Source organism: Homalodisca vitripennis, chromosome 7 (genome assembly GCF_021130785.1).
Source record: "Homalodisca vitripennis isolate AUS2020 chromosome 7, UT_GWSS_2.1, whole genome shotgun sequence".
Taxonomy (NCBI): Eukaryota; Metazoa; Arthropoda; class Insecta; order Hemiptera; family Cicadellidae; genus Homalodisca; species Homalodisca vitripennis.
This window is the reverse complement of record NC_060213.1, coordinates 135,229,835-135,245,422: the sequence shown is the minus strand read 5'-3', so window position 1 is coordinate 135,245,422 and position 15,588 is coordinate 135,229,835. Positions and strand designations below refer to the sequence as shown.

At 33.6% G+C, this 15,588-nt stretch overlaps 1 protein-coding gene across 3 annotated transcripts; it reads left to right on the top strand.

Moving 5' to 3' along the window:
* The first annotated feature begins 1,309 nt into the window (after window positions 1-1,309).
* Window positions 1,310-12,718, top strand: LOC124366605 (succinate dehydrogenase [ubiquinone] iron-sulfur subunit, mitochondrial-like). 3 transcript variants are annotated; one of them, XM_046823200.1, is made up of 6 exons: window positions 1,310-1,446; window positions 2,813-3,000; window positions 4,238-4,381; window positions 9,985-10,177; window positions 11,091-11,315; window positions 12,375-12,718. In XM_046823200.1, the coding sequence occupies exons 1-6, from the start codon at window positions 1,348-1,350 to the stop codon at window positions 12,474-12,476; spliced, it is 951 nt and encodes a 316-aa protein (XP_046679156.1). In that variant the 5' UTR covers window positions 1,310-1,347; the 3' UTR covers window positions 12,477-12,718. The 3 variants fall into 3 exon arrangements, with proteins under 3 accessions (XP_046679156.1, XP_046679158.1, XP_046679157.1); XM_046823202.1 differs by lacking the exon at window positions 1,310-1,446 and adding an exon at window positions 1,500-1,669; XM_046823201.1 differs by lacking the exon at window positions 1,310-1,446 and adding an exon at window positions 2,284-2,521.
* Window positions 12,719-15,588: the final 2,870 nt, after the last annotated feature.

Sequence of the window (15,588 nt, the reverse complement as noted above, 5' to 3'; positions counted from 1 at the left end):
AGGTATTGTTTAAGGCAGAGAAATATCATTGGACAGTCTATATTATATAAATAGTATATCAACACAAATCTAAGTAAAAATTGGAGATTAAATTGCGAATGATGAGAAGGCAGGGTCCTCGTTCTCTTTAGTCCTGACACTCGTCGTTGAGGAAAAGGTGGATAGAATAATTCAGCAACTTCCGTTGAAAAAGTCCAATGATACTAATTTAATGTCAATGTGGCTCGTCGAGCAATTTCCAAGCATATTGTGAGGCCTTTGACTTTATTAGTTAATTTGTCATTTCGCACAGGAGATTTTCCCTCACTCCTACAAATTTCAAAAGTAATTACAATTTTTTAAAAAGTCGACCCCGCCTCATCAATAATTATCGGCCTGCCTTGATCTTGTCAGTATTGAGCAAAATATTGAAAAAGGTTTTCCTAATAGGTACGAATGCCACCTGCAATTTAAAATTCACCTACGCTTAAAGCATTTAAAACTCGTTTGGAATGCTGTTCAGTGTCGAACGCGTTTTATAGCGTGAATGGGTTTGTGGCGTATAACTGGGAGACCGCATAATCTTAAGATTTACTCCCGATTTGACGTGGGAAAAATGTGTGATGAATGGAGCTGAGTGAGTGTCAAAATGTATGTATAAATGAGAGTTCTGCGTACATGCAACATAATATGTGCATCAAAATTATTAGAAACTTTACGTTCGATATGCAATTGTACTTTTTGTCTCCGGAATAAATACCTAATATTTATTAATTGTTAATTACAAATTGATATTAAAGACATATTTAACATATCTTTAAATTAAATTTAGTTTTACAAAATGATTATATCACAATGGTGGTATGGGTATTTTTGTTAAATTCTTTTTATGAAGGACTAGAAAGTAACTTACTTTTCTTACTGTCGATACTTCTCTGGGATTAAGTTTATATTAAAAATGTGTAATGCTTTGTTATGGCTACATTTCAAAATTGTCATTGTATTCAAAAAGGATACAAACTTTCTTAAAATATTATTCCTATTACTCTGCGTAAAAACACTTAACATATAATTATTAATTGTTAACTGTTCCTATTGTTATAAACAATACAACATGACCATAGTCTCTTGTGTTCAAGAGTAGTAATTTATACTTAGTTTCGTTAATAAGCATGATAAAAAAAAAATATAAATATGTTAAGTACGTTATTATAATGTTAATTTTTTTATATACGATTAACACTTTTCCTTCCTCTACGTACTCTACTGGAATCATAAAATTTAGGATAAAATATTTGATATTTAATCTCAAAACGGAATAGCACACTTTCACTATAGGTTCTTGCATAAACTCTGTGACAATAACATATGTTTCAGGCAATCATTATTGAAGCATGCGATTTCAAAGTGTCAACATCAATGATGAAGATGTTGCTTCGAAAAGGATCTCACATATCCCTAGCTCAGGTAAACTAGTATAATTATTTTCCAAAACCAGTTTTCAAATATTTGGAGTTTCGAAAAGACAAATAAAATGAACATGCATCTACTAGTCTTATATTCTATTGAGTCACTTTTTCGCTCTGACTCTAAACACTTAACTTTATCCTTTATCGGGTGAGCTCAACTCTGATGGCTAGGGTTGGCCGCTCTTTGAAGAAAATTGTAAGTTTGAAGATTGCTAGCAGAGGTACGTATAACATGAAGGTTTAAAATATGATATGAATTACCTACGAGTACACAGACACGAGAAAACTTTTGTCAAGAAGTGCTATATAGTTATTAAAACCAGCAGTTTAAACAAATACACTCACTAGGTTTTATTATGCTTTTGTGCTTAGTATAAATGATGAGAATTAGTAGCGTAGTTACCTGTCTAGGTCCATCTAGCCATTTTTCCTTTCAAGTGGGAAGAGACGCTGCTTGCTCTCTGTGTTCCACTTATGATAGTATAAAAGAACTATTAACAGTATATATTAAAAACAATATTTTCGGGACGAATCTGGTAAACAAGAGAACTTCGCAGAGGAGTGTAAAAGTAAGGGAGAGTGTAAATATGGCAGCATTAACAGCATAGTTCAAACTATTTGAAATCTCAGTACACGATTGTTGTGTACGTTTGAATTGTCTGAAAAATTTTAGGGTGAGAGTAAGGTTTCATTTGAATGTCCAGTACCAGGTATGTTGCTGACTGTGTGAATCAAATAACTTGTTCCATGAAACTCACTGTGGTTGTATAAACTATAAACCACATTATGAGACTTGATGGCTTTAAATGTGTTTAGCGTAGGTTAGGATATGGCGCAGGAGCATGTTTTAAAATCAGTGTAAACTAGCCAACGACCAGTGAACTTCCTAACACTTATGGTACCTTAACACTTAACAATAAAAGTAACTAAACTTTATTTCTATTGAGGAGTTTGCTTAAGAAGGTTAGATATGAAGGTAGACATTATTTGAATACCAATGTCTCAAAATTGAAAAGTTGAGGCAACATCGCCTTCTAGACATGCATGATTAGGCCTACTTCGCGTGGTACCTGGTAAATACAGATTTGTTAAAATGGTCTAAAAAGTTAATTTTTACGTGTTATAACATTTTATGTATGTTTTGAACCCAACGACAATGGTTATTTATTTTTTTACGCTTGACAAGGAAGTAACCTAGTCTAATACTGATCAACATAGAGAATAACGGTATAACGCAATCTATTGTTAAGACTATAACAACATTATTTTGATTAGTTTTGTTTCTGCTATTTGCATTATTTATTGCATGTAGACACATTTTCGTGTTTATAATACTATAATGTCTTAATCCATTGTATTTTCAGAGTTATTACGCACAGTTCAGTGCAAAAGACTGCTTTGCGGCTAAAACCCTGCATACAAGTGCGTTGGTATTAGCAGCTGCAGAAAATGCCAAACCGGAACGAAACAAGACTTTTTCTATCTACAGATGGAACCCAGACCAACCTGATAACAAGCCCACAATGCAAAACTACACAGTTGATCTCAACAAGTAAGCACAAAAGAAATCTTCGAGAAAATTATAACTCGGACTTTAATATGTTAAATCTTTCAAAGTCCTGGACTGACAATTTTTTTACTTTTTGTATAATAGTTTTTCTCAGTAAGTTCTTGGAATGGATGGGAATTCATCGCTTCTTTATATTGTTTATTTTTTAATCACTTAACATTGAATTCAAATACTGGTAAACACTCAATCTTCAGTAATTTGCATTAAACTAATAACTAGGAGAATTTACTGAACTGTCCCATTTTATAGGTATTGCCTTCCCTATATATTTCGCCTCGTCAATAGTACTCATATTTAAACTAATTTGGCCAAAACACCTGCTCATGTACAAATACAAATAAATTGGGAAAATGGGAAATGTTTATTAATATCATGTAACACTTTGTACAGTTTTCCAAATATATGTATGCTATATAATAACATACTATAGTAATAGTATTCAAATTTTTGAAAAATATATATAATTGAATGTTTGTCTGTATGTCCTTTATAGAATCGTAAACTATTAGACCGATCATTGTGAAAAATTTGATGTATAGGCTATGTATTTTTTCACGGAGAAGGTTTATATGCTATTATGCCCATTATTGTAACTCGCCACCAGGCGGCGCTACAATAGATATAAATGTTCAAAGTGCCTGAACATTTTACACTGCAATTACGAGACAGTTACGTATATTAAATAGCCAAATACTATTTTAATGCGCTAAGTTATCATGTACACTTGTCTTTAAAATAAAGTTCAATTTGAGTGTTAGACCACTTTATAATAACGAGCATGTGCGTGTGCAATGGCAATAAGCATACACTTTTGATAGATTTTCTTGATCGTGTCAACAAGGTAAACTCTACTTCAGCATTGGAAATATAATTCACTTGAACCAAAAGTGCTCATGGACGGGCAAATCTTACGAACAGCGTGTGAAGCCGTGGGAAACAGCCAGTCTGTTATAAACAGTGGCGAATTCCCTAATCTTGAAATGTTTACCAATGGTTTCCACTAAATGTTGATAAAATATACATAGTTAAATTTAATTAATACAACCTTAAATTGGATGATCTATAGGAAGCTTATTATATAATATATATTTAGCTATCATGTTAAGTTTAATAGAGTCTAATCTGTAAGCCCAAATCTCGCAATAAAAATTAGTTTTCTTATCTTGTTATTGCGAAAGTTTGCTGCATGTAAAATAGTTTAATCTGAGTGTTGTATCAGATGCGGTCCCATGGTCCTTGACGCGCTAATCAGGATCAAAAGTTATATGGACCCAACCCTAACCTTCCGCAGATCCTGCAGGGAGGGCATCTGTGGATCATGCGCCATGAACATCGGTGGAGTGAACAATTTGGCCTGCATATGGTGAGTTATCATTTTCTTTTTCTTGAAGTTGTCAAGACTGTGAACCCCAGCTGTGCTGTTTCAGTGTTCTGTCCTTTATTTTAATTTAAAATGTAGTTTTTTTACCCAATTAGTGGTTTAAAACTATATAAAACAGTTCTTAAAACATTTTTGTTCATAATTTACATAAAAATGTTTAGAATTTTTTTTCGTAATCTTTTTTTTCCAGTACTTTTCCTACAACTAACCTTACCCGTTAACTTTAATTGTTTTCAGTGTTTGTTTATTATTAGTAGTTTTTCAAGTGAGAAGGTAATGGACAACTTAAAATTTGCCCCTTCAAACAACTCAAACTGTTTGGATTTTGATACCATAACTAATGATCACAATTATTGTTCTAATAAGCAAACAATGAACATCATTTCAGGAAAAACTATTTCTAATGACGATGTCAATAATCAAAACGAGTGGCAAATCGAAACAACTAGAAACAAAAGACATTTGTCAACAGCCAACGTTTCAGATGTTAAGAAACCTTGTAGACCTACAGAGTACGTTGCAAAAACTGCTAGACCTATTGAATTGCACAACAGATTTGAAATGCTGAGTAACGCCAACCTAGGCTCTGAAGAAGAAACGATGAATGACGACAAATGTAGGACGAAGGTGAGGCCTCCACCTATATTTGTCCCCAACATTGTCAACATAAGTAAAATGATGGTAAACATTGAACAAGTAATTAAAAAAGAGTCATATTCATTTAAATGCATAGCTAGAGATAAAGTAAAAATTAACACTGATACTATTGAAGCCTACCGCGCGTTAGTCAAACATTTAACTAACATGAAAGTAAACTTCCATACATACCAAATAAAGGGTGACAGAGCTTATAGAGTAGTGCTTAAGAATATGCACTTCTCTACGGAACCCCAGGAAATTAAAACAGCTATAGAAGCTTATAACCACAAAGTTAGGAATGTGTCGAACCTTAGAAGTAGCAAATCTAAAGATCCACTGTCAATTTTTTTTGTAGACTTAGAGCCAGCATCAAACAACAAAGACATTTTTAAAATTGAATTGCTACTAAATGCCAAAATTGTACTTGAGCTCCCTTACAAACGTAATGATGTGGTGCAGTGCAAAAAGTGTCAAAGATATGGGCACACAAAGGCTTACTGCTGGTACCAAAACCGCTGTGTAAAATGCTGCTCAGATCATGATACTAGCAGCTGTAATAAATCTGTAAATGTTCCTCCCAAATGTGTATTATGTGGTGGTGAGCACCCAGCCAACTATAAAGGTTGCTCTATTTACAAAGATATTAAGAAAAAGGCTTTTCCACCTCTAAGACCAGCGTTAAAAAAAGACACTCCTCCTCCAGTGCAAGATCGAGAAGTAGATAGACCTATATCTGTTCGTACTCAAAATTCAACAGGTAATCAGTCTCAACCAGTATCACCAACCTTATCTTATGCTAGAGTGGCATCAGGTCAATCAAATGTAGAAGCAAATCACAATCTGAATCAAATAATTGATGGATTTTAAAATAAGTTCGAAATGATGATGCCTCAACAAGCCCAGCAAATAGGTACATTGATTAACCTATTGACAACTGTCATATCAAAACTAAAATGAATAGATTTTATAGGATTGGACTCTGGAATGCCAATGGCTTGGCCCAACATGGCCAAGATATTCAACTTTTTATTTCAATACACAAAATAGATATTATGTTAATTTCTGAGACCCACTTTACAAACTTAAATTTTTTCAAAATCCCAAATTTTACTTTTTATTCTACAAACCACCCTGACAATACGGCGCATGGAGGTAGCGCTGTGCTAATCAGAAAACAAATAAAACATTATGAATTACCTAGATTTCAAGAAGATCATATTCAAGCTACAAGCATAGTGGTTGAGGACTGGATGGGACCACTTACATTTTCTGGTGTTTACTGTCCCCCGAGGCACAATATTACCAAACTTCAATTCAACGAATTTTTCGAAACTTTAGGGCCTCGTTTTGTAGCAGGTGGTGACTTTAATGCCAAACATGTCATGTGGGGTTCAAGGTTGATTAACCCTAGAGGTAGAAATTTGTTAAATTGCATGAATGACAATCACTTGAGTTACGTATCTACAGGGGAACCAACCTATTGGCCTTCAGATCCCAACAAAATTCCAGATCTTCTTGATTTCTTTGTTACGGGAGGTATTTCTCCTAACTATATGAAGGCTGTTTCATCTCTTGATTTGTCGTCCGATCACTCTCCGGTCATCCTATCAATAAGTTCATCATTTGTATTGAAAGAAAAGGCAGCGTCCTTATCGAATAAAGGCACAAACTGGGTGAAGTTTCGTGAAACGTTAAATGACAGTTTAAGTCTTAATATATCACTTAAAACAAGAGAGGAAATAGACAACGCTGTGGAAATTTTTAATTGTACTGTTCAGAAATCTGCTTGGAGTGCAACGCCTGAACTTAATAATACAACGTGTGGCAATATCAATTACCCAATATATATTAAGCAGCACATTGCTCAAAAACGTCGCTTACGAAGAATATGGCAAAATTCTAGAAATGTAAGAGATAAAACAATGTTTAACAGAGCATCAAGACAGTTAAAGATTTTGCTTAAAAACTTAAAAAACATATGGTTTCAAGAATTCACTTCAAATCTCTCCCCAACTGAAGCAACAGACTATTCTTTATGGAAAGTAACAAAAAGCACAAAGAAACCGCAAGTGCCCATTCCTCCAATATCTAAACCAGATGGTTCTTGGGCGAAAAGTAACAGAGAGAAAACTGATTTGTTTGCTGCATATTTTAGTAATGTTTTCAAACCATACCCTGTAGATAACAACTTTGATAATAGACATGTTGTAAAGGAGTTTCTTGATTCACCTAACCAACTCTCACTACCTATTGGCTCCTTTAAACCATCTGAAATATATGATGAGATTAAAAATCTTAATCCCAAAAAGGCCCCTGGTTATGAGTTAATAACAGGTAATATACTACAAGAGCTTCCTAGGAAAGCCATACTCTTTCTTACCTTCGTATTTAATGCTATTTTGAGGCTTGAATACTTCCCATCACAATGGAAGGTGGCTCAAGTTATTGTTGTTCCTAAGCCAGGAAAACCTCAAAACGAAGTAATGTCCTACAGGCCAATCAGTCTATTACCCATACCTTCTAAATTATTCGAAAAGTTATTTTTAAAACGACTTCAGGTTTTTATAACTGAATGCAATTTAATTCCCAATCATCAGTTTGGTTTCAGAGTGCACCACTCCACTATCGAACAAGTCCATAGAGTAGCTAATATAATAAGGCAAGATTTGGAATCAAGAAAATTTTGTTCTGCAGCATTTCTCGATGTGAGTCAAGCCTTTGACAAAGTGTGGCATGAAGGGCTTCTATTTAAAATAAAAAGTCATCTACCTCACACTGTTTACAACATTATAAAATCTTATTTAGAACGAAGGTATTTTCAAATCAAGTTTGATGATTGTCTTTCAGATCTCAAAGAAATAAACTCTGGTGTACCTCAGGGAAGTGTACTAGGACCAGTGCTGTACTTAATTTTCACTGCAGACATTCCAACTAATCAAAATTCTTTGACAGCAACATTCGCCGTTGACACTGCCGTACTGGCATCCCACTCCAACCATGTTGTAGCGTCACAAATTCTACAAACTAACTTAAATTCTATCACAGTTTGGCTTAAAACTTGGAGAATTAAAGTGAATGAAACTAAATCTGTTCACGTCACATTTACGTTGAAACATGACACCTGTCCACCAGTGTTTTTAAACAACATTCAAATTCCTCAAAGAAATGAAGCTAAGTATCTGGGTGTACATCTCGATAGGAAGCTGACTTGGAAACCACACATATGGAACAAAAGGCTCCAATTAAATTCAAAATTCTCAAAACTAAATTGGCTTTTTGGGAACAAATCCCATTTATCAATAGAAAGCAAACTGTTGTTGTACAAGACTGTTCTAAAGCCCATCTGGACGTACGGAATTCAACTGTGGGGAGTTGCTTCTACATCAAATATTGAAATTATACAGCGTTTCCAATCTAAAGTTCTCCGAAAGATATTACAGGCCCCATGGTATGTTCGTAATGAAGTCATTCACAGAGACACGAATATCCCTTTTGTTACTGAAGAAATTCCAAAGTTCTGCATCAAGTATCAAAACAAATTAAACTCTCATCCTAACTACTTGGCTATTAATCTGCTGGACAACAGTGACCATCAATTTCGGCTAAAAAGACATGATTTCTTAAACTTAGCTGATCGATTTTAAAGATGAACAATCTCTTAAATGTTTATGTTAATTAAGGTTAATGAACTTTGATTAACCATGTCCTTAAGATTTATCATCAAATTTACTTATTGTTTGTTGTATATAAACAGATTGTAAATAAATATTAAAGTAAAAAAAAAAATTTCTTTTTCTTTTTATTCTTTGGCTTTACTGATTTTGCTTGCAATTGGTTGGAATTTCTTGGTTAAAATGAGCAAAAATCATCTTAGTACTTGTGATGGGATTTTATTGGTGTTGGATAATATGATTTTCTTATTGTGACTTTCCAAGAAGTCTGCGTTAGACTGTTTACTATTTACATATATTATAAGAAAACCTCTTCATAATTAAAAACTGGAATTGAGATAGCCTTGGATGGTTATGATGGACAGGTGAATAAAAAAGAACCAAGATTTCAAAACATTAACAGTTAAATTAATATTAAACATAACGTTAATACACATCGAATATTAATATTATGCATACATTAAAGAAATTGTGATTTAAATGTCTTATGGCTTGAAATTAAATTAAATTGCCGATCTCGTAGTGATACAATGATCTCACTGTTGTGTGTACTAGTCTTGTTAACGACAAGAGAAATAAGACATACTAATAATGATTACAGAATAATCCTTGACTGCCCATAAATTACAGTGTGAAGATCTTACTGAATAAGTGTGTACTGGATTAATTCTACATGAGTGCCATACTGTCATTCATGTATGAGCTGGAAATAGTACGGTATGTTGTGGCGTATATATTTTTTGCATATTGGTAAGGCATCGAATTATATTTACTGTGGCTCAAAATTACTACCAAGTACCGATTTCTGTCGCAACACTTTCCAAGTTATTGATGAGCCGATATTAGTTGATAACATAACCTATTGACCGATTCATCGCGATCTTGTTTCATATGGACAAAACAATTACTTTAACTTTAGTCAAGAAAGTAAGTCCCACTCCGGTCTATAGAACGTTTTATTTTAAATCCAGAATCTTGTAAACTAAAAACTATCATTTATAAACAATGTATATTTTTAGCAGTTTTTTTGTACAGCGTGTGGATATCTTTAAGAATTAGATTTTACTGTTGACTCTGTTTCCTCTACACCCGTTTATCTGAAAATGAGTTTTGAATCTGATAAAAATATAGAGAAGTTTCAGTTCAGTTAACGTTTATGGTTGAGAAAGTACATATGAAATCGAGTTTCTCGTCAATTAGTGTTTACAAGAAAAGAAATTACCATATAAAGATGCAATTACTGTTAGTAATTTACAAATATGATGTGCTTTGTAGTAAAATAGACACGAGATTGGACAAGCCAACCAAGATCTACCCATTGCCGCACATGTATGTGATCAAGGATCTGGTGCCAGACATGAATCACTTCTACAAGCAGTACCACTCAATCCAGCCGTGGCTGCAGCGTAATGTCGAGGGAAAGGGTACTCAATCGTACCTACAGAGTCTCAACGATCGCGAAAAACTGGTCAGTGTCATACTCTTTAGTGCTTTATTCAGAATATATTTGTGGTTTCAATTGGATTTTGTAGCTATAATGCACAAGCCACTGCATAATTCAACTCAATGTTTTATCCAACTAAGATTCTACATCGGCTAAGTACTACTGACATAAACTGATAACGGGTTAGCCCTCCTTTATTTATACCTGGTATGATTGGAAACAAAGTGTGACTGTTTTATATTTAATGCTGCCTATAAAATATGATGATATATAGAAATTTGTACATACCATTTTGCAATAGTTATTAATTCGTTTTTAACACTACTGCAATATACACAGGCATATTAATATTTGTTTTAATGCCTGTGTATTTTTAAAAACTTGTGAATGTACACTATTTTTAATTCCATATTTTTATAAAAATTTAGTTATTATGCTCTCTGGTAGTATAAATAATAACTATAGTAGTATAATGGGGACAGTAGCTATTGATAAAAAAAGTTACCATAGGTACTCTCAAATCCACCTGCAACAGCTGAGCATCGCTTTGAATTGCCTTACATGACAGGATACATCTGCGTATCTACAAATAAACCTGTGCAGAAGCAAATATCTGAGCAGCCACGCGCAGGAGGGGCTCCAGCGGTAGGGAAGTGGACACGCATCTCCCTGTCTCTGTTATATCAGCTGTGTGGATCGTATCTCGCTCGCGCCATTTTGTTTTCACTACAACTACTTACCTATGCTATAAGTTGTGTTTATTGTTTAGCTATAGATACAATTCTAAATTTATTTATTTATATTTTTTAGAATAAATGCGTTATTTCCTGTGTTAAATCTGGTGTCTACTCAATGTTGTCACGTTTATAAAGTTTTATTCAATATAATGTAAAAATATTAACATTCACACAATAGTAACTTTGTAAACTATTGACAGGATGGTCTGTACGAGTGTATTCTATGCGCCTGCTGTTCCACATCATGTCCCTCCTACTGGTGGAATGGCGCTAAGTTCTTGGGGCCTGCTACACTGATGCAGGCCTACCGCTGGATCATAGATTCGCGAGATGAAGCTACGGAACAGCGACTGGGCAGACTCAAGGACTCGTACTCTGCCTTCCGTTGCCATACCATCATGAATTGCACAATCGTCTGCCCCAAGGTAAGCGCATGTAGTCATATATTGTAATTTACTATAGACGATAGACAACCTTCTTTGTTTACATATTCTTTGAGAACAATAATTGCGTCAACAGTGTTACATAAAACAAATAGTTTGGTTAAAAAATTTCAGATATAATTTGTTTTTATTAAAATGTATGTAATGTTAAAACCAAGTGAGATTAGTCTCGTTGTTCCTCCAGTTGATCAATTCTTCCAATGAGTAGAAGTTGTGCTCCAGCACACTGTATATAGAAACTATGACACACCTTATTCTCGCTGTAACCTTTGTATTCCAAGCTTCCGTCTATTTTATGTCACAGCCAAAGCAGATTTACGATGTTATAATCAAAATAAGTTAACGCGACCTCTTTTTCAGTGCTCTAAAACTAAATTTAATTTGCAGTCTTTCTCTCTAAAACTATATTGCAAACAGTCTGTTACTATTGAGTAGCAAGATAATAAGCTTCTACTGAGTACTTACAAATTAAATACGTTCTTCCATAAAATGTACGTCTAAATCCACAATATTGTAATACTGATTGTTTCTATTGAAAATACACTAGTAACGAATAGCTATTCTGGTTTCCGAATGATCGAGTCCTTTTCTTCTTGAATTTTCCCGTATATAGATCTAACACAATCAGAATTGAAGAAAATATATAAAAATGCTGGAAAAATTATATGGTAAACAACTTACTAGATTTCATGTAAACATAGTCTAAATGTTTTTTACTGTCCATCATTTGAATGGAGAAACTACTAAACTTTGTTGGTGACGTAGTAAGAGTTTTCAAAATAGTTAGGCTAGAGTAGCGACAATAATCTATGTTATATTAGTTTTATGTTTAATTTATTATAAGCAAAAAGTTGGTTAATATTATACTAATGATACAATATCTTTTGCTAGATATATAGTTCATTTTAATGTTCCCTATCATCCAATATTTATTAATTATAAATAAATAGAATGATCGAATTTTATTGCACTTCAGGATGATAAAAGTGGGTTACATTCCTGATATAATTTTAACCAGTCTACGTTTAATCTATGTTACAGGGTCTCAACCCAGGAAAGGCAATAGCGGAGTTAAAAAAACTTCTGGTGGGAATGGCCAAGAAGGAGGCCCCTGGAATGAATACAGCTGCTCTACAAAAGTAGCTGACAAAAATTTTAATTGTTTCGTTAATATAATCGATTTAAAGTCAGTCTAAATGTGCATAGAACATAATTCTTGTTATTGCACAGCAAAGTAAATTATACAATTTCATTACATTTAAACCTAACGTTAACCAATACTACATCATTCAGTAAAAATCATTTACTTACTTTTATCAATATTCGAATAACATTTCGTTTTTCCCAGATAAATGTAAACATAAAGCTATGTTTTCAATGTTGTAGTTATTTTAATTATTTAATTTTATATAATAAAAGATTTAAGAACTAGTTTCTATTGAAGCCAATAATTGGATCATAACTAAATATTTTTCCTTTGCAGCTTTTCAACAGCTCTATTAACCCAGTCAACGAATTATTTTAGAAGGAAAGTCAATAAGCAGAAAGACGAAGTATGGAATGTTGTTTAGCGTACATAATAGTGTAAACTGTAAAACAAACTAAAAGTCTACACATTACATAACTATGGCAGGGAGTGTTGATTCTATGTGAATGTTGAGTTTAGCTCCAGTTCAACTTACTCTTAGTACAGCGTCTAGAATCTGACAAGTATGCTTCTTAGGAGATAATGAGAATACTTCTTCACCTACATTTTAATATATTTTGTAGTGTAGGTGCCTCTGATGTCGAAACGATGTAACAGTTTGTTTGAGCTTCTTCGTCGCTGACCTATTTTTGGATCTTTTCAGGCGAATATAACTCCAGATTCTAAGAGTGAAGTCTGTGACAGTGTCAGACACCAGACGCTGCACTAACAGGAAGATGAGCTAAACTCGACATTCTCATACTAAAAGTCCTTAATCCTAGGAGTGGCGGAAGAGGTGGTTTTAAAAGTACCTTCTTTGGTTTTGCTTATCTCCCGGTAGGGTTGGTTCTACAGAGTTTTGCAAGGTAGAAAAAAAATTAAAACTGATAAAATGTTCTGTGTGTGTTATAGTTTTATTAATGTTTGTTACCGTTCATGACATAATATATGCTTTCGTAAGTTAGTAATTTTCGAAACCCCCCTTATGGCAACACATGTTTCTCCAAATTTCTATCTCCAATGACTCAGAACTTCATTCCACAGAAAAGTGCTCAAAAGTGCAGTTGTAGAGCATTAAATTTATTTCAATAAATGATTTAGCTTCATTATTTTGTATGACCTTTAGAGGGTTTTTAAAAATTATCACTGGAAAGAACGATTTAGGATGGATTTCTTTGCGATTTCAATTCCTAATTTCAGCTTCCTAGTCAATAAATACATGAAACGACAATTCTGTTTTACTACAAATATACGTTGAGCCCCTCTATTTGAACATTTAGTACTGTTCTCCAGTTATTTGGAACATGATTACTTTGGCGGGCCCCGGAAAAGGTCCCGTCATGTCCGAGGAACATACTTATACTACCCACCACCGTATAAGTGTGGCGGCGCTGTCCCGGACTCGGGCCCCGGTAAAATTGTCCGAAAAACCGGCCTCAGTACGGACTTTTCCACATATTATTATCTCCTACGTCCTAAGGTCACTACAGTCATAAATTACAATGTATCTTATAGTAACGACATTATGCCTAAAGCGAGTCTTATTTTGATACTTGGTGCGTTGACGGCAATGGAATAGATGGTGATGTATCGAGTACTTTGCGACATCGGCTGCGAGGTGGTCTTGAGCCAATTAACTGCATTTAACGTTAAGCCTTAGGTGATAGTGGTTCTAAGCTTAATGGACATAAAGTTGTTTCGAATATTCCAAATGAAATTGATATTCCAGTAAACACGAATGTGCAAATGACGTAACATTCAAAAATGCACATTTGCATAGATTGTATTGGCTGTTCTAGTTTCTATGAAAAATATTGAAAGGAGCTTCCTCTTTTTGAACTTAATAAATATATTATTGAGGACGACTTTATTTTATAATACAAAAAAGAAAGAAAATATCATATTCCTTAGCACAATATTGGTGTTGTTCAATAACATCCGGCGCTGTTACTACTACTAATTTCCACAAACGCTTTCTGGAGTATGCTGTAATAAAATTGGAAAGATTAAAACAACAATAAAGTTGTGAGTGCTGCATATTTCATTTTACTCGTACATTTTGTATCTTGAAGAATAAAAATATTTTAGACAGCTTTTAACAAAACCAAAAGTAAATGTATTATTACTTTAACAAGTTTTATTTCAGTTATGTGGGTCTGATGATGTGTTGCTTGAACACGAAAGGTCTCACAAAAATAAAATTTAATAATTATTGGAGTGTCTGTTTATACATTAAGTAAACTAAATGTTCTTAATAAAAACTATACAGAATGTTAAATAATGATTTATTGTATTAGTTTCCTCAATAGTTTCACATTCATATTATTCAGCTGATACTTTGACGTTATGAAACATCTTCAACCAATTAAAAACGAGGTACCTTTATACCGTGGACTGATAACTTGAGCTTTTTTAAAATTTTATACCAAATTCGCCCTTAGCCAAAGAATAAATTTAATTATGGTCCGGTCGCCATTTTAAGTGCCGACTAATCCTCCTCCGTGACTAGTGGATATAGTAACGGCGCTCTAACCGAATGATCTCGGATGCGAATCCGGGGAGGTCCAATCATGATATAACCGGAATTATAGACATATTGTGTCCCTGATAAGCCAGCATAGTTAAGAGCTGAAGCTTAAAAAAGATATAAAAATTGCTCTCTTTACTAGCCAGAGCCATTGAAAGTAATTGCTACTAATACAAGCTGCTCTCCGCTTTTTTTGTAGCTTTTTTGTAACAAAAAACTCGTCAATTGTAGAAATTTAATTTTTTGGCAGTTGTGTAAAGTAATTCACATAAAAGAAATGCTATTCATATACTTGTTTTTCTCAGATCAAACGAACGAAAACCAATACGTATTGATGTTTCTAATGTCTGTGCTCTCATCAAATTGCAAAGCGAATATATCACACATAATTAGTTTTGTCAATATATTATTATAAATATTTAGAGTAAAAAAATAAAGCGTTGCAAGCTTCATCACTGATAGAAAATATTTCAAAAGAAATAAAGCCTGAGATTTGAAGCTTTCCTCAGCTTCTGAATATGTGAAGCCAAACATTAAATATT